The sequence below is a fragment of the Tauraco erythrolophus genome, chromosome 14 (genome assembly GCF_009769465.1).
Source record: "Tauraco erythrolophus isolate bTauEry1 chromosome 14, bTauEry1.pri, whole genome shotgun sequence".
In the NCBI taxonomy this organism is placed as follows: domain Eukaryota; kingdom Metazoa; phylum Chordata; class Aves; order Musophagiformes; family Musophagidae; genus Tauraco; species Tauraco erythrolophus.
Window position 1 is genome coordinate 12,384,444 of NC_141478.1, and position 19,042 is coordinate 12,403,485.

Here is a 19,042-nt window from a genome sequence, read left to right on the forward strand (position 1 = left end):
GTCACATATTCTACCTCCTAAGTAAATGAACATCTTCCAGGATGAGTGATAGAGAATGCAAAATGTTTATTAGTGTGTATGTGGCATGGGCCTATGTAAAGTTGAAATTTTACAGCAGAATTACAACTATTCATATTTAATTGTTAGTTATATTTAAGAATAAAACAAATGTTCATCTAGAAGTTTCCAGTGATCTAACTATAATTGAACTTGCAGCTTAACCTGCCCAGTAGATTTATATGTTTATAAATAATCAGACATCTGCAGTTGGAGGAGAAATTAGGTGCACGCTGATGGCTTTTTAGTCAGTACTAGAAGAGTGTCCCAGCACCCCTAGGCAGGCTGGGTATAAGGGTTGTCCCTATATTTGTTCTGCGAGCTGTCTAAACACAGGTTAAAGGGTGATTGGGGTCCACAGAATTCAGAAGCCTTGATTTTCTCATGAATTTGGGCATCTTCTTAACGCTGGAAGTACTGAAATGTTTGGAAAAGGACTGTGCAGTATCTTATAGGCAGCAAGAGTACTTTACTTGTGACTATACTGATTTTTGAAGGAACGAGTGTACGAAAAATGCAGGGCAAATTTTGTGGTAAGAGATCATGACTTCAATTCATTGAGTATTCCTAGAATAAATTTTTAATAATAAGTTACAGTCTGTTTTCTGAAGTAGAGAGAAAGCAATGGCCACGGCGACTTGCTTTGGAATGCAGATGGTCCCCAAACGACGGGCGTGATGCTCCTTGCTCCTCAATTAAATTAAGGGTCAAGCTGCCGTTGGCTGGGCTGGACGGTATTATTAGAAACGTGAAGGTGAGGAGCTGGAAACGGGCAATAGCTCCTTTATTGTTAGTACCCTACGGCTTTGCGGATGTTCCTCAACTTATGAAAACGGCGTTGTGCCTTCAGTGCCACCGCCAGAGGTGGCTGGTTTAAGATGAGGGGAGCTCGCCCAGGGCAGGTAGCGCCGTTCGGGGCGACAGCCGGCCCGGGGTGCGAGTCACTCGGTGCCGGGCAGCGGGGCTGAGCCTTGGGCGGAGCTGCGCAGCGCCGAGCGGTGGGCAGCAGCACCGGGGCTTGGCCACCGCTCGGGCCGGGGCCGCGGCTGCTGGGGCACGCAGCCGAGCGGCAGGTCCCGTGGGACGCCGGGGCGGCCATGGCGACCGCGGGCCCGGCAGCCCACCGGCGTCGCCATGGCAACCCGTAAAGCCTCCTGGCGCGTCCCCTCCCCCCCGCCGCAAGCCCGTTCTCGCGAGACTTGGCTGGCCCGGCGCGGCGAGGCCGAGGCGCTCCGGGCCCTTTTCAAACCCAGCGGTAGCGGGGCCGCGGCCCGGCCACGAAATGGCGGAGAACGACAAGCCGGAGGCTGCAGCCGCCGGGCCGCAGCGCGCACCCGCGGACGCCGCCGCTGCCAGCCAGCCGCCGCCGCAACAGCGGGAGCAACAGCCGCCGCCGCAACAACAGCCGCCACAACCGCCGCCGCAGGATGAGGAGGCGGCAGCAGCGACAGCGGCAGCAACCGAGAGCGGCGGGGGCAGCGCTAATGGCGTCAAAATGTGTGTGCGGGGCTGGACCGGGCCAGGGCGGGCGGAGAGGGGCAGCGCGGCCGGGGAAGCGCGGGGGCGCGGCGGCCCGCCTAGGCCGCGGCGGGGGCAGGGCGGCCGGCGCCCTCCTCCCTCACGCCCCGCCGGGCTCCTCCCCCGTTGGGGACCGAGTCGCTCCGGCGGCGCAGGGCCCGGGCGCGGAGCTCCCGGCGTGGGCCGGCGGTGGGAGGCGGCGGGGCGCGCGGAGGAGGCCGCGGCCCGCGGGCGCGAAGGCGAACTCGCTGGTGGGGGCTGAGCGCGGGCAGCCGCAGGCGGTGGCGGTGCGGAGCCGCACCGGCGGGCGGAGCTCTGGGCTGGTGGGAGCGCCCGGCTGCGGAGAGGGCTCTGGTCAGGCCGTTCTCACAGCATCCCTTTCTGCAGGTGTTCCCGATCCTTTCTGAGTTTGTTTGCGTTGCCTACCGTAGTGATATGTTTTATCGGGCCTTTTAACTAATGTTTGGTTACGTGAGAATGGGAAGGCAGCTCTGTAGTGATTTACTTTTTAACAAAAACCTTCACATGCATGCACAAACTTTTCTTGTAAATAATAACGTTATCGTATGTGCGATATGCAATCTGTGCCTTGCATAGCAGGTCTAAAAGGAACGTAGTGGAAGGGAGCTAGAAGTGCAGCTCTCTAGAACAGTGCTGTGAATAGCTTTCTAGTGTTTGGTTGTTCTTGATGTCAGGCATCGAGGATTGTCGCTCTTTACGTCAGCTAAGTTTTGGCCTCATTGAAATTTCAGTATCTCTTCTAATCTCATTCAAATCTTGGAGGGAAGGTACATTTATAGTATAACTACTGTTGCAGTACATTGAAGCTGTTGAGCTCTGTGAGGTTTTGAGATGTTTGAAGCAGTCAAAGGATTAAGCTGTCAATGTGCAGGTGAAATGTATTACTTAAAAAAAAGTATTTCAGTAAACAGTTTTGCTTAGCACTCACATTAAATTGGAGAGGGATCCTGGTCTTAACTTGCACACTTTCCTAATTTTATTGTATCGAGCAGTGGAACTTTTCAGCTCAACAAAGCTAAACTGATCTATGTGATTTGGAATCACATGTTGTGGACGTCTTGTGTTTCTCTCTGCTGATCTTATTATTTGTATGGACACTTGTGAGCAGACGAGTGGAAGATTGTTTTAAAAAAAATCAGCTTTTAGGGCTCTCATGTTGATTTGTTTTGTGCTTATTATTTTTTAGGCTTCTAGTTTTCTATGTGGAAACCTTGTCTTTTGTTTCCAAACTTTACAGAAGTTCAAAGGCATTATTTTTCAAAAGGTAAAAACTGTTCTTTCTATCAGTGAGGACATACTTTTTAAAAACAAATTAATGTAGACATCTCTTTTTCAACCCTGGAAATCTACTAGTGATTGCCTAGGCAAGTATTAATTAAATGTATAAAGTGATTAGCTCGTACAAAAGGTGAAGTGGAAATTACTATTGTTTTTCCCCCAAGACAGTGTCAATTCATAATTTCTGAGACTGCCTTTTCTGTGGTCTGTAGGTGACTAATGTGACATTGCTTCGAATGTACTGCTTGATTGTAATTATTTTTAGTATACAAGGAGGAGGATGAGAGCTACATCCATGAACGGATCTGTGCTTTCAGCTTGTTCACTGGCCCAAGTTGGTTTTGGGAGATGAGTTTTGAAAGAAGGACTGTTTTTTTTTTTTTAATTAATCCTCTATTTTTAGGAGACTGGCTGTGGTCTCCAGACTAAGTGAAGTGCCTTCTTGTTTCCCAGATTTGAGAGTTTATGCCAGACTGATATCCTCTGTGCTTTCTACTGGTTTGTACAGCCAGGTCTTGTAGAGCCTGTGGATTCCATGTTCAGAGACCTGGCTCTTCCTGTGCACTACCTTAAGCACCCTGGGGCTGTTTCATAATCCTTTAAGCAGGAAAGAGCTTAAAAGACTAAAGAGAATCCATTGCTCTAATCCTAAAACTTAAGGAAGAACTCAGATTTTTACGAGGAGTGTCTCACTGGGCAGGAGTTTTGCATTCACAAACGGGACTGGACTGGATTGGAAGGAACTGATCTGACTGGAAACCTGATGCTCTGCTCTTTCCCTCCCCATTCCCTCTGGCCCCCTCCAGTTCCCTGCATTGTTTCCTCCATTTCACTTCATTACACAGTCATGCAAGAATTATTGCCACAACAGACAGGGTGGTGTGGAGGAGGGATGATGCAGAGGGAAGCCAGAGGATGCTGGAACCAGATAATGTATTGTTGACTTTGACTGTTTTAAATTTTATAAATACTTAGCCCCAAGGAGTGTCCGTGCATTTCTCAGTTGCTAATCTTCTTTCAATCCACTTGTAAACACAAGGACTGTGAAATTTGCATCATATGAGTACTTCAAAATTTGGGAAAAAGTCATGGGAGAAATATGGACGTATTTGAATTTATTCCTCCCTGAAAAGGGCATAAGCTTGAGTAGATAATACTTTTAGCTTCCTGAAAGGCTACTTGCGTCTACTCTTGAGAGTAAGACTGCCACTTACTATTTTGTTAATAACTACGCAAAGAGCTGAAAGTACTCATTGCAATTAATCACAATCAGTGGCCAAATTTTACATCAGAAACCTTCCAAAGTATCAAAATGAGATAAAAACTGAGCCTTCTGAAATGTGGGAAAAGTTGTAAAGAGAGTGATGTAATTTAAGGAGAATTGACAGTCCTGTAGGACTTTTCCTTGTAATTGTTCTAACTCAAGTGGCTGATGCTGGCTGCCTTTTTAAAATAAACGTTTGTGTAAAAGTACTTCTAAAGTTTATCATTAACTGGGATAAGATTTGAACTAGACATCGATGTGTACATCTAAGTAGCATCTGTTTAGTGGATCCCATTTGTATGGCTTTGAAGAATCAAAGATCAAGAGTCGCTTGGTTCTTCCAGTACAGTACTTTTTTAAAGTAACAATTGAGGCACCTCAATCCTCTGTTAACATGCTAAATTGCCTCATGATAGTAACACTGTTAAGAGTGCTGAAGAGTCTTGGATATTTCATCTAATTCTCTTTAAAGAGTATAGTTTTATCGAAGTTGAGATTTGGGCTGCTTTAAAAGAGAGGAAGCAAATTTTCCTGCATTTTTAGCTAAAAATAGAAAGATTTTAAAAGAAGAGCAGCTACTGTTGCTAAATCTTTGAAAGACTGAGGGCCAGAAGTCTATTTTGTTGTTGTTTCTAGTGGATAATACCTGGTGACTTAGTCTTAGATGCAGAGCATGTTTTAATATAGCCATTTTCTTTGCATTTAGCAAGTTTTCAAATTCTAGTAGTGTTAAGCAATGAAAGTGAAAGAACATTTTTTTTTTTATTTTAATTTCTGTCTAAAAGCAGTCTGGCACAAATTGTGAATAAAAATTATGTGGTTAATAAAAAGTAATTTGATTTACAACCTGTTAGAGTTGGTGTTTATTATTATGTTGAATGAAGTATACCAAGCTGTTCCATAAGTTAGACTGTTTCAGCTCTCACTTCTGTGGTGAATAACTTAGCCAAGTCTGATGCGAAAACTTGAAGCACCAAAGCATGGATGCTGTAGCTTATTTTTCAGCTGAGTTGTGCTATTTTGATTTTTGTAGCAGTTTCATAGTATCATCTTGATAGACATAGTGGAATGTAACTGAAGTAGCAAGATGTGCTTCCTCTACTTAGAGTAGTGAATAAATCTACTATAACATTAGTTTTTGTTCTAGATAAAGTAACGTATTTTGAAATTAGACTGATAACATGCATTTATTTTTTCTATTTTGAAAAGCACCATTTGATGTCCTGGCAGTTCTAATAGCATAGGAGGTATACAGCTATATATATAGAAGATATAATAGTCTAATGATCCAACACAAGACTAATTTTTTTAATATTTTTTTTTTTTAATTTAGGGATAATGATGAGACAGCGAAAGGAGAGAAAGCACCTGTGAAAGAGAAGTACGTTGCAAAACCGAAGGCAATCCCTTCTCTTGGAAACAAGAATAGATTCCACCCCTATTCAAAGGACAAGAATGCAGGCACTGGAGAGAAGAAGACTATTAATCGTAATAGAGTTTTTATTAGCAACATCCCATATGACATGAAATGGCAAGCTATTAAAGATCTCATGAGAGAGAAAGGTAACTTATTCTTTATAATACACTTCACATGGAAAGGGATAGAACTTAAATGCAATATATCTGTCCTTTGAGCCACACAGATTTGATTTGACGACTTTTTTTTTTTTTTTGGCCTTTACTTGGTACATCTGTCTCCCTTCCCCCTCTTTCATCTGAGACAATTGCATTGCAGGGTAGGATGGATAAACGAAGTGCTTAAAATCTTCTGCTATTCTAGTGTGACAGTAGAGAGTATATGCATGACCTCATGACTTCTTAAAGAGATTGTGTTTTGTCTAGTTGTAGTCTTTGTAGATTTTTTTTTTTTTAAGGGCTATTGTATTTAAGCAACACATTTAGTGTGTTAACATGAATAACAAAGGACGTCTTTAAAAAGTTGTTTTGTATTTCTTTGGTGGAATCTGGCTGTGGAATTAACTTTGTCTGCATTGTCACTACTGCCACGACTGTTTGTCTGGAGATTTGTATTAAAAGCTTGTTACTATTGTTGCAGTTCTGATAGAGTAATCTTACTACCCTAAACGTTTTATTTTAAGTTTGGGGTAAGATAATGCTAATATATGAATTCTGTAAAAAGTTAGTTCTGTGTTTTCCTTGAAAAAATTGATTCTTCAAAAGTAATGCAAAGCACACTTGGCTTTTAGGCTGTGAAAAATGCCAAAACCCCTCTTTTCTAACTGCTGGTTTATCTGTTGTAAGGTGACGTGACTGTTTGATTTGGTTTATTTACTGAAACTTCCTACTTTAGAAAGTGAGTGGCTTGCTGTGAAATATTTGATGTGTAAATTTGGTTATTATTGAAGGCAAACTTATGATTGAAGACATTCAGGTAGAAAGTCACCTTAAAACAGGTGTTGTGAGTAGGATGATAAATGTAACACTTTCCAGTGAACGTTGATGTTTCATTTGTTAGGTTAAGGGACTGTGTATATCTGAATTTGTTCACCAACTATATCATACTGGCCAAAATATGATCTGTAGTATGAATTAGGTTAAATATAGTTGTTTGTTTTTAGCTTTTGAGAATGTGGCTGCTGCATATTTCTGAAAATTAGCTAAATTATATAGCCATTGACAGGAGGTATGTTGGTCTGGTCGTGATTGTTGGTGAATAATAGGTGCTTCTCTGTAGAGTTGTGCACAGGGGCACAGTAAAGAAAGATACTGGTGTTTAAATGCATTGTCTCTTGGTATTTTCCCTTTGTATGTCTTATGTAGTTGGTGAGGTTACATACGTGGAGCTGTTTAAGGATGCTGAAGGAAAATCAAGGGTAAGTGCCGTGGGCAACAATCTGCTAGAGGTTTAAAAGTTCCTCAGCAGTTTTATTTTTGTATAATACCTGTACCAGTTATTGGAAAGTAAGTTTCATTTTTACACTGATTTTGATAAGATAGCCTTGAGGATTCTGTATTAGAAGTAGTCTGACACTTTCATGCAACTCAAACTTGCTGGCTGTAAAGGACACAATACTTCTGTAAATGTTAATAAATGGCATTTACTTAATTCTTCTTTTTAGCCAACATCTTTGTTTTGGTACACATCTGTTTCGTATAAAGGACGTTCAATAAACCACTGATTTTATTTAGGTTTTGTTAGTGTAGTATTCTCTTCTTGGGGTCAATGTGTATAAAACGTTAGCTAAGAATATACTGTTTGAAGTGCCCGATTTGGCAGCTGTGCAGGATTGGTGTTCTAAACACTGGCTTAATGTATTTGCTTTCTTAAAACTAAATGGATGAGATGGTTGGTAGCCAACAGAGTGCCAGCAATGAGGCACTAAGAGTGAAGATTGTTAAAGCTCCTTTGTCTTCTTTAAAATAGTCAAGAGTTTGGCCAATAGTAGCTCTGAACCTGCAGTGAGAACATGAGAAATGCAGGTTTGAGTCTTAACTGAGGTTGTATCAATTGTTGTAAATTACTTTCTTTTAATGCTTGTTAAAACTAAAACATGCTGTCAGCTTTGCTTTACTTAAAGCAATCCTCAACTCTTTGCTTTATTAGAAGGATTCTGGTGCAGTCAATAAGGTTATTTTCTTACAAAGTAATTTCTCAATTATGCTAGTAATACTGAAGAGGTATGCAGACTCCTTGTTCATCGTACTGGTATACTTGATGTAGGTAGATTTGAATTTTGTAGTCAGTGGGCAGCTTTTAATGACATGATGAGTGTCACGATTGGCTTTTCGTTATGTTTTTGGGTTATTTTCTTTCCACCCTTTTCCCCCCCACCTCCTCTCCCCAGTTGTCCTTACATGGATCTGTGTGGCATTTTTCCAATTGTGGTTTGGCTCAAAGAGAATAAAAGATAATGTATTCTCTTGCATTTGAAAGGTATGTATGTTGAGAAAGTAGGGTAAATTCAGATTGGCTACCAGTAAAGAGCATATGTTATGAATTTTGAAGCTGAAAATAACTTTAATAGTTATTTGACAGTGAGCTGGGATCTTTAACTGGAATCTTAAATGCTCTATCATATGTACTGACTGACTGTTTTTTTTTCTCTTTTCATATGATGACAAATCATCATGGATGTAGGGTTGTGGGTAAGTTTCTTTTTCTATGTGTGTAGAAACACTACTATCCAAACATTGTGTTAATTTTAACGTTTTAAACTTTATTTTAATACTGTAAATGTTTTGTTCCCTCCAAGCGTGGTTGAATTCAAAGATGAAGAATTTGTTAAGAAAGCGTTAGAAACTATGAACAAATATGATCTTAGTGGAAGACCCCTGAATATTAAAGAGGTATGGTTATTGCTGCTGTTCTTTATTTGAAATAGTGAAGATACTGTAACTACTGAGATGGCAATACAGTGTTTTGAGCTGTCTAATTTCCAGTTAAATTTTTAATGACGTTTTCTTAATGGGCCAAATGTTGGCTTACAGAAGGTCTTGGTACTAGGCCAAGTGAACTGACAAAAAGTGTGTCCTAAAGTAAAAATAATCTATTTCTGTTTTTCTTTAAAACAACTTTAACTTCATATTCTTACCTTAGTGTCATCAGGTCTTTTCCAACCTAAATGATTCTGTTTACATCGCTTACCTGCTTCAAAATATGAGGCAGAACGAGTGGGGCTGGAAGTAGAGAACTTATGCTGACTGGAAAGTGAAATTTATGTCGTCATTTCTGTTGTAGTATGTGACGGTGTCTGATGCAGTTCTTTTTGTCCTGTTGCAACTTTAATAATGGTATTAATCAATAAAAGAAACCCTGATTAAGTTAATTCAGTTCTTGGAAGAAGGTGCCAGACTGACAGTCCTTTAGATTGAAATCTTTTCTACTTGTCCATAGGCTAGGTACAGCATGTGAAGTGGCAGTGCACGCTTCCTCAACAAGTGCTTTGCCAATATGCCTCAACCCTCATCTGAAAGGACCCACCTCTAGAGGTGAGGGAATTAGGTCTCCATGCTAATTCAGTTCTTGATCCCTCTGACATGGACAAGGATATTAGTTGATAATTTTGATGGGTTTATTTAGAATTTCAAATAGTACCTTTTTGTTTGTTGCCAGTCCTCTTGTTGATATTAAGTTGGCTGTATTTTTGCTCGTGTTTCAGGATCCTGAAGGTGAACACGCTCGTAGGGCATTACAGCGTGGAGGAGGACAGTTTCCAGGAGGACATGGACCTGATGTGGCACCTGGAATAATGAATTTACCACCTTCTATTCTCAATAATCCAAACATTCCTCCGGAGGTTATCAGTAACTTGCAGGCAGGCAGGCTTGGGTCCACCATTTTTGTTGCTAATGTAAGTTTAAAACTGTATTTTATAACTGTAATATTTGATCTTTGTAGAACATTTTATATTCCTGCCTAGTTCAGTTTTAATATAAAGAGGAAATCGGAAATGAGTTCACAATTAGTATATTTAACTAAAAGTGCTGGATTTATATTCAGATTTTGGACATGAAAGATACGTTAAACTCTTGATGCTGACATGCACTTTTAATTATTGCAGTCATCTATTGATTCTAAAAAATATTTTATACATCCTTTCACATACCTATTTACAATTGCATTTGTTCTTTTTTAAATTAAATATACACTTCAATTTATCTTGCTAGTTACTTTAGACTAAGTTATATTTTTTGGAACTTCGTAAGTTCTTTATTTGCACAAGACTACTATGTCTGCAAGTGGACTAGTGGGAGTACAACTGCACTTGACAAGAACCCATCCATTTCTCAATGTTAGTATGTTATTTCAAGTAAAATACATGTATATCGTATAAATTATTCCTTTATTTGACGTTTTCGGACTTGGTTGCAGTGTGTATATATTACAAAATCCCGGCTATTTACATATGTCAAGCATTTTGTGAAGCTGAAGAATTACAACAATGCAGAAAATCTCTTCCAAATGTAATGGCAGAACAGAAATGGGCACCGAAATCACTAATGTGTTTCTGTGTGTAAGCTTGACTTTAAAGTTGGCTGGAAGAAACTGAAGGAGGTATTCAGCATTGCTGGAACTGTGAAGCGTGCAGACATCAAAGAAGATAAAGATGGCAAGAGTCGAGGAATGGGAACAGTTACCTTTGAACAAGCAATCGAAGCTGTTCAAGCAATATGTATCCTTGGTGTTGAAAAATACTTGCTCAAATGTGGATTGGTTTTTAATGGATCCTGATAGTGTAGTTCTGCAAATGGTGCATATTTGCCTTGTAGCTAGGATACAGGGACTAGGGTGTAACACTGCATATTTTTAATAGTGACTGAGTTTACTGCTGAAGTCTGAAAAGGTGTTCCTGGTAGTGTAGAACAGGATTAAAATACATGAGAATGTGACATGTATGAAACTAACTTTTATATACTGAACAGCTTGTACGGTCTTTTCTTGCCTTTGATTTGGCATTCGAAAGATTAGGTAGGCAAGGTAAGACTCTTAAAAATGGTACAGAATTAAAATAGGTCATTACAGTGATTCTTCTGAAATAATTAAATTGTCTTCTGTAGTTAGATTCCTTGACTTGCATTTCTTCAGCTATGTTCAATGGACAATTTCTGTTTGATAGACCCATGCATGTAAAAATGGTAAGCTGCTTACATTTTTCTACCTCACATGTCTCTGCCAAAAGATTTAAAGGATGATAACATAACATCCTTGTCCTTTATCAGGATGACAAATCAGTTCCTCATGAAGATTTCCGTGTTGCGGACAGCAAAACTTCACAATTACCTCGTGAGTGCACGCTTTGTTTTCTACTCCTTGCGCTTAATGTATGTCAATGTAGAGTCCTGGAACAGTTTAGTAGTACTTTAGCTTACTGTGGTCTCTTTATGATACAGAAGAAAATCTTTCTTCTGTTAATGCTTATTTGTGTTTTCAAGGTGGTCTTGGTGGCATTGGTATGGGACTTGGACCAGGTGGGCAGCCCATCAGTGCAACACAGTTGAGCCTGGGTGGTGGAATGGGGAGCATGGGTCCAGGAGGTAAATCTGTGTTCTTCATTTTTAAGTTTCACAGAGCTTTAAGTTGAAAATTGTCATTTCTGTGTTGGGAAGAATGACATACTCTTGACAAAGCATGCCATGTGTAGTGTTCTTTTGAGATGTTAACTGTCTCTGCATTTTTTTAAATCCACTAAGATCTTACCTGTCTTCTAAACAGTGTTTGTCTTTTTGGTTTAAAGGTATGGGAATAGACGGTCCAGGATTTGGCGGAATGAATAGAATGGCAGGCGGTACGTGCAGTGAAGTTCTTTGCATTAAGTATTTTTTTTATATTATATAGAAAACACTCTTCCTTATTTTACAGGGCTTGCTGGATTTCGTGGAATGGAAGGAATGCCTAATATGGGAGGATTTGGAGTCAATCGAATGGGAGGTAGGTGAACACGGTTCCTGTACGCTTATTAGTTTGCTAATATTGATTTATTAAAAGACCTTCCTTTAGGGATGAGTGATGTAGATGGGTTCAGAGGAAATGCAGACAATGGTGTTAGTGGAGGCACAGGAACTGATGCGGGAGTTAAGTATTTAATAGGTGCCTCTGACTTGTGAATTAAACCCACTTTTATTTAAACAAGCAGCTGTGAAATGAGTGTTGTATGAACATCAGCTTAGATGTATATATCAGAATATTTCTGTTCTTTTTGTTTTGTTCTTTATAGAAATGTTCCGTGGTGGAATGGGAGGAAACATGGACAGAGATTTTGGTCGTGGTGACATGGCATTGAACCGTGGTTTTGGAGATTCTTTTGGAAGGATGGGTATGGTAACTGTTAAATTTCCTGTGGCAAATTGCAACATAGTATTGGAAGAGTTTTTCTAGAAGAGGAGGAGACCTGGTTTCATTGGGTGATCTTCCTCTGTCCCCTCTCCCCCAGTCATAACTATAAGAATGTAATCTGAGTGTTTATTATAGGCGTTGCTTAAGACAGAGGTTAAAGTGTGGGAGTCTTTTTTCCACTGTGAAATAAAAACAAAATAAAAATTTGAGGAAAGCATTTAGCTTCATACTGTTAACTTTGTGAGTTATTAAGTCTTTCGGATATTAAAGTATATGCTTCTGGTAATCTAGAACCAGCTGCCCCTGTACCACCTTTGTAACTTCCAGGAGCCTGCTTTGCAAATGCATGCTGGAAAATTGCATTTACTGTAAATCAGGTAGCGTTGGATAGGAACCGTGAATTTTGGTGCCCTCAAGCACCTCTTCCTGCCTTCTGAGCTCAAGCAGCTTGGAATGGAACTTACTGGCCTCTTCTGTAACTGAGCCAGCTTTGCTTTGTTTATAGATGATGCTTTGTTGACAGGGTTCACTTTGTTACTTTTGTGTTCCCTCAAATGAGATACTTTTATATCTTAAGAAGCCTGGAAGTGCTTAACAATGCTTAAGAGTAGGGCCTTCTTGCACTTTGTTACTATACTGTTACCTGAATGAATGCATTATAGGAGACAGGTTTTCTTGCCCCTCCTCCCCGTTTTTCTCCCTTTCCCTACCACCTTAATTCCCCATTCTGAAAGAGAAGAGCTATTAAGAGCATAAGGTTCATCTAGTCTAAAAGTTGAATTAAATTTTTTTTTTTTTTTGAACTGTAGGCGAGTCATAACAAAGGGTAACTCTTCCCTTCGAGCACTGGTAATTGTGTAGAAGTGATAAGAATGTAATAAGCTTGTCAGCTGAGTTAGTCTTAATGTCTTGGAATTAATGCCTTAGAAATCAAGTGTGTGCTTTCACTCTGTCTACTTGCAACATAGGATAAACTTTTTCCTGAGTGAAAATCTAAAGCCACTTCAGTTATGAATGTTCGTGCAAGCAATAGACTTCCGAGTCGTTTGATAACATACATTGGTTTTGAAATGCATGAACATGGCTACTGTGAGAAACTGATGTGGGAGTCACTAATTCAGTAGATACAGTAAACTTCAGTTTGTAACCTGTCAGCAATCGAATCATTTAAACACTGCTCTGAAAACTGAGTTTCCTAATGCATCTTTAAATAACGGAAGGAGATTGTAGAGATTTATAATATAATAGCTAATAGATATCGTGTTTAATCAGGGAAGACCCTAGCGTACTCCTGTTACGATATTTAGGTTAATGGTACTTAAAAGGAAATGCCGTGAGTGCATTTGACTTTAGTACCCTGCCAGTTTTAAGGAGGGCAACATAAGACATTTTTTGACTGGGCTATGACATCAACGGGTGAGAATGAGGATGCTTGATTTGCAGCAGAATCATTGGAGTTGCCATTTAAATTGCCAAAATTTTGGAGTATCCAAAAAATCAAAGGTGGTGTCATAGAGGATCTCTGAGCATATAATTTTTTGTTGGTGAAAAGCCAGTGGGGGGAAAAAAGTACAGGTAAATGATATCTCTAAAGTCAGAAACAGCTGAAATCTTGCTTATTAGGATTATTTGAGGTTTCGGGGGTTGTGTGTTTTTTTTTTTTTTTTGTGGGTTTGTTTGGCTTTTTTTGAAGTGTGTCTTAAGACTGTTGAGACTTTTTGTCTCCTTTTGAAATAGAGTGGATGTAAACTGGGATGCACTCACAAACAACTGAGGTTTTCTAGCTCTGGAAGAGTCAGGATTTTTTTCTTCACGATTCTTTTTAAGGGCAAAAACCAGTCATGTTGACAGTAATCTCAAAGTTTGACTTGGTGTTCCATTGCAAGACCCTCTCTGTCCTAATGAATAGATATTAAGATCTTACTCGTATGCAAACTGTTGACTGAAGTACTGGGAATAATCCTGCTGGTATTGAAAATTGGTAGTTTTTTTCAAACAGGCTAGTCTGTATTTTTTGAGGTCTTGATATGGCTGTGACAGCGTGTTGTCTGAGAGGAGTCAAATATTTCCCATGAGAGACTGGCAGGGAACAGTTGTTCCTGGTTTTAACTGTGTGGAGAAAACAAATCTAACTAAAGACTCCGCAGTGACCTTTTTTAGGTATTAAAACAATGGTGTCTAGCCTAAAGACGACAGTTACTGATCTATTTTATCATAAGTAAAAACTGAGCTGTTTCTTTTAAGTATGAAAATCAAGCAAGAAATATGCAGCTTACTGGTCCACTCTTTTCTAAAGGAAGAAAGGGAGGTAGTTCTTTCGAGTTTCCACAATTCCAGAAAGCTCATTTGGGATTACTTTCCTGAATATTAGCACTTCAATGAAAATAATTGGTTTTACTCCACTCTAGAATCTGTCGAATAGAATCTGATACCATTCTGGAGATTCCATGGTTCTGTTAAATAGCTTTTATTAAGTATTGATTCTCTTTTTTTTCCTCCCTTCCCCCCCCCCTCGGATTCCATCAATTCACTCTTCATATGCAGTGAAGAAAGACATTGGGAGAGCTGCTCTTAGCATTGGTTTCTTAAAAACGGGAGAAACTAGGGCATTTCTGTATTATAAAGTTCAAATAAGATGAACCCTTCAGTTTTGAGGCTGTTCTTCCCAATGTGGGAAATGGCTCATTTAGGTTTAAGATGTTTGTGCTGCTGGCAGACTGTCAGAGGGCAGAAAAGCTAGAAAGAAGTAAGTGTAGCTTAAATCCCATAATAGAGAAGGAGGGACTAATGTTACTCCCTGGATGTTTCCTGTTTAGTTTGAATAATAACGGCACAAGTTCACGTGTTCTGTAGAAAAGAATTGCCAGGTAACACTGAGATCAGTGCACTTCATCAGCGTGTACTTCGTTGTTGTCGCTAACTGGTGTCACTTTCAGTGTATGTCACTTCATTATTTTTTTCTGTTTAGGTGGTGCAATGATTGGTGTTTTTGCAGGAGGAATGGGAGCACCTAGCATGGGCCCAGTAAGATCTGGAATGAGTAGGTTAACTTGTTTCAGTAGAATGTAAATGCCTATGATCGCACAATGATGTGGTGTACGCATAGTTATCAGAGGATGTCGTTGTAGTGTGGTGTCTTGCCAGTGTTGGGAGAAGTAGAATTCTCTTGCATGTGACTGCAAGTCTAATAGTTTTTAAAGCTGTTTTGTTGAGGTAAAAGGTCAGAGGAAAACTTGCTAATACAGTCTGTCCCTTAGTCTGAGTTTTGAAATGGTTTTAACTTTTGGTTTGGAGTAAACCTGTGTTCCAGAAAAAAGACAAATAGGCACAGTTATTTGTGTGAACTTCATGAAGCTGAACTTCAGTAATCTCTCATAACTGAAACAATAAATCAGCCTTGAATTTCAGATTATCACTCAGTTTAATTTTGTGCAAAGCTCTAATACTGAGTTTATATTACAGGAAATGTCTGAGTTATTCAGGCTAGAGGAGATGAGAAACTAAAATCTTGCTAGTGGCAATCTGAAGAGGCACAAGGCTTAAAGAGAAGGTCTCTCATGAATGATCTTGATAGTTTTGCTTTACATGAATTTTTAATTATGAATCCAGAAAGACTATAATAGGATATTTGAATGCCATTGATCTTAGTTCTTTATATAGTATGTATTAATGTATTTCATTGCATGTGTCATAGGAAAGTCCATGCTCTTCATGAGCAGTAACATTTGTTCTCTGCAAAATATGCTTTCTCTAAAAGATTGTGTCATTAAGTGTGGGTATGGCTGCATTAAGTAAAGTTGAATGTGAATGCAGGAAGCAAAATAAACAATAGTGTATATGGTCAAATTATCTGTATCTTAACATTGTCACAGTTATTTACTTGATCTTTTTGGTACCGGGGTATCAGATTTTTATTAATTAAACTGGACAGCATTTAAATATTCATTCGTGTGTTCTACGTTTTACTGTATTAGATGGTGTGACTAATAGCTTGATGCAGTTGGGTTTTTCACTATTATTTTAGAACTGACACTCTGTATCTTCTAATACTTTGACTTAAAGTATTAGCCATGCTACTAGGTAAATCACTGTGCATTTATGAAGTTGTTTTGTATTACAGCAGTTTCATTACTTTTCTCTTGACACAAAATAATAATTATTTACAAAATAATTGAGCATTTATTACTAAAAAAAAATATTTTCATTTTATCCTATTTTTTCTCTGTGTAGGTGGTGGAATGGGTGGTATGAACAGTATGGCTGGAGGAATGGGAATGGGGATGGATCGGATGAGCTCTGGTTTTGATCGAATGGGACCAGCTATGGGTGGAGGCCTGGACAGGAACATCGATATTGATCGAGGATTTCTGCCTGGCCCAATGGGAAGTGGCATGAGAGAGAGATTAGGCTCTAAAGGCAACCAGATATTTGTGAGAAATGTAAGCATTTGAATACATAGAAACCATGAGCTTATTTTGCGTGCGTGTTTGATGACATGCTCTTTTTGTCTTTGTAATATGTTGTTGTTAATAATGTTTTTTTATTCTAGCTTCCTTTTGACTTGACCTGGCAGAAGCTGAAGGAGAAATTCAGTCAATGTGGTATGTATGTGAATCAGCTCCATCTGCTTCATGTCTTATACACTGGTCGTTAGATAAGGACAGGAAGACAAGGTTGTTGCTTTATCCTGAAGAAGAGTCTGACTAGCCTCATCTTTCTTATTGCCCTCACCTTTCCTGAGTTATATAAATCATTTTTAGGCATGACATAACACACGAGACCAAGGTACAGTATGAGCTATGTTGGCTCTGAGTGCTCATCTGCTATAAACTTTAACCCATTTCATTAATAAAATTACTCTTCTAGCTTTTTCTTTTTTGAAGCAGGTATTATGTATCCTCTGGCCAACACAGAGTATGTAATGTAGCATTTATTTTGAGATAAATGCATGCAGGGGCCTGGGCCTGTCCAGGTTATGCGTTACTTCCAGAAATGGTGCTGCATCAAATCAGACTTAGTAATTTTGCCAAAGTGGCAGATTGGGTTTTTTTTAATGCAAATAGATCATCTTGATTAGCATATTTGCAGGCTGTAATACTTCCCTTTTATGTTAAGAAATAAAGACCCTTTTTATGTAAGATAAAGGATTGCTACAAATATCCAACAATTCTTTTTATCTAATTCAGAAAAGTTGTCTTTTCACAGAAGTGAATGAAAAATGAAGCTCAGGTGTAGAAATATTGTTTTGTTTTGAAAACACACTTTCAGAATCGAAAGCTTTACCTGAATTACAGGATGGATTTTCTTATTTTGGAGAGACAGAAAAGACAAATAATTTAAAGCATACTTTTGGTACCTAAGACAATTTTCATACAGCTATTTGAAGATTTGATATAAATTAGAACTCGCAGTTCAAGTATGAAAAGTTTTCTATGTTCAAATTGGTTTTTTTGGAGCTGGAGGATATAGCAAAACAGGTTCTATCTTTTTTTTTTTTTTAAGTCTTAACTGCCTGGGCAACTTGCAGATAGTTCAGGATCTTTTCATTTATTATCTTTTTGGCAACTAACAGATGTAGTAATTATTTTCAATTGTTCTTAAGAATTATAAGCAAAAATATAAGCAACAGAGTGTATTCACACCAGTATTGTAATGAAATATATTTCAGTGAAAGGCCAGTCTTCTATTGTATGATGTTTAAAAATAAAAAGCTATGTATTTTAGGGGAAAGTTTCTTGTTCCTAGAGGCATGTGGGGGCTCAGGAATGGTGTGCTACAACATACCATAAGCAAAAAGTCCTTAGCTCCAGGCATTGAACATTCTCTGAGGTACCAAGACATCTACATAAAAATGTTGCCTCATGAGTTGAGTGTCCAACCTCAGGAAAACTCTGCAGGAATTGAGTAGTGCATGCTACTTTTCCACCACTCCTAGCCTGGTAACTTTACTGTTTTAAAGGCTCTAGTTTTGCTCTGCAACTTTACAAAATTGCTTGATTTTTGTGATTGCTTCCTATGTTGCTGCGATGAACATGGTGGACTGGATTGGACTATAATTCACTTAACACCTGTCAGTAGTCACACTTCTGTCAGTGTTGGTAAATGAAAGGCAAAACTTTCCATTTGCCTTATAGGGCATTTTGTTTCAAACTGGAGGTCAAATACGGGCATGCTTAATCTTATGCTAGTGTGAAGGAAAGATTTGAAACAGTGGATCTTGATTTGGATTCTTCATTGCTGTTTTGACCTGTGCCACCTACCCTGAATGAGTGAATATACCATCAGTCTGAAAGCGCTAATTTCATATGTTCCCCTAGATCATATATAAAAATGTTTTTTTATCACTTCTGATGAGTTCTTTAAGTTGTTAGTGCACTGAAGACTTGAAATAACTGCTGTTTAACTTATTTATTCAGGTCACGTAATGTTTGCAGAAATAAAAATGGAGAATGGAAAATCAAAGGGCTGTGGAACAGTCAGATTTGACTCACCAGAATCTGCTGAAAAGGCCTGTAGGATAATGAATGGCATAAAAATCAGTGGCAGAGAAATTGATGTACGCTTGGATCGCAATGCATAATTTAAAACTGTGTATTCAGGAACATTCCTATGTCTGTTTAGCTTCTCTATCCTAGTAAGTCATTTTTAGTAATGTTGTATGCTTACAAAAGCTGTAAAAAGGAACTTTTAAATCCCACCAGCCTTTAACAGTATAGTGTTTAATATACTGTGATACTTGTTAACTGAATCTTACTATGTTTGGTTTTTAAAGACAATTTGCCTGATTTTTTGTTGTTTTTTTAGAGGCACTGAGCACCTGCAAGGTCCCTGTAGACCGTGGAAGCTTTGGATGCTCAGCGCCTTTGGAAAATTAGGCCAAGTGTCTCTAGTCATTCAGTTTAAATGAATGGTTATACTGTTTTTAATAAAATAAGCCATTTTCTCTGTTAATCTCAAGATTGCATAGTGGGATTTGTTTAGTGTTTTCTGATTTTTATTTTTTTTTTCCCCTCAGTGTGTATCAACATTGTAATGTAAAAACTAGATGTCTTTTTTCAGAATTTTGGTTTTATATGTGTGTTGTAGTCATACTGTAATTCTTGACTCTG

At 38.9% G+C, this 19,042-nt stretch overlaps 1 protein-coding gene across 1 annotated transcript; it reads left to right on the plus strand.

Annotated features, from left to right (window-relative positions):
* The first annotated feature begins 1,339 nt into the window (after window positions 1–1,339).
* MYEF2 (myelin expression factor 2) lies at window positions 1,340–18,536 on the plus strand. The gene is made up of 17 exons (XM_086620169.1): window positions 1,340–1,554; window positions 5,472–5,701; window positions 6,920–6,972; window positions 8,238–8,245; window positions 8,353–8,446; window positions 9,259–9,450; window positions 10,119–10,272; window positions 10,686–10,735; window positions 10,820–10,883; window positions 11,033–11,134; window positions 11,335–11,385; window positions 11,460–11,528; window positions 11,815–11,913; window positions 14,902–14,973; window positions 16,164–16,372; window positions 16,483–16,534; window positions 18,350–18,536. The coding sequence occupies exons 1-17, from the start codon at window positions 1,340–1,342 to the stop codon at window positions 18,511–18,513; spliced, it is 1,878 nt and encodes a 625-aa protein (XP_086476295.1). The 3' UTR covers window positions 18,514–18,536.
* Window positions 18,537–19,042: the final 506 nt, after the last annotated feature.

Bases quoted from the DNA above. Each gene is read 5' to 3' on its own strand.
- MYEF2 (XM_086620169.1), top strand. From the start codon at position 1,340: ATGGCGGAGAACGACAAGCCGGAGGCTGCAGCCGCCGGGCCGCAGCGC. The intron at 11,135-11,334 runs GTAAATCTGTGT...TTTGGTTTAAAG, and splicing joins GGGGAGCATGGGTCCAGGAG to GTATGGGAATAGACGGTCCA. The intron at 11,529-11,814 runs GTAGGTGAACAC...TGTTCTTTATAG, and splicing joins TGGAGTCAATCGAATGGGAG to AAATGTTCCGTGGTGGAATG.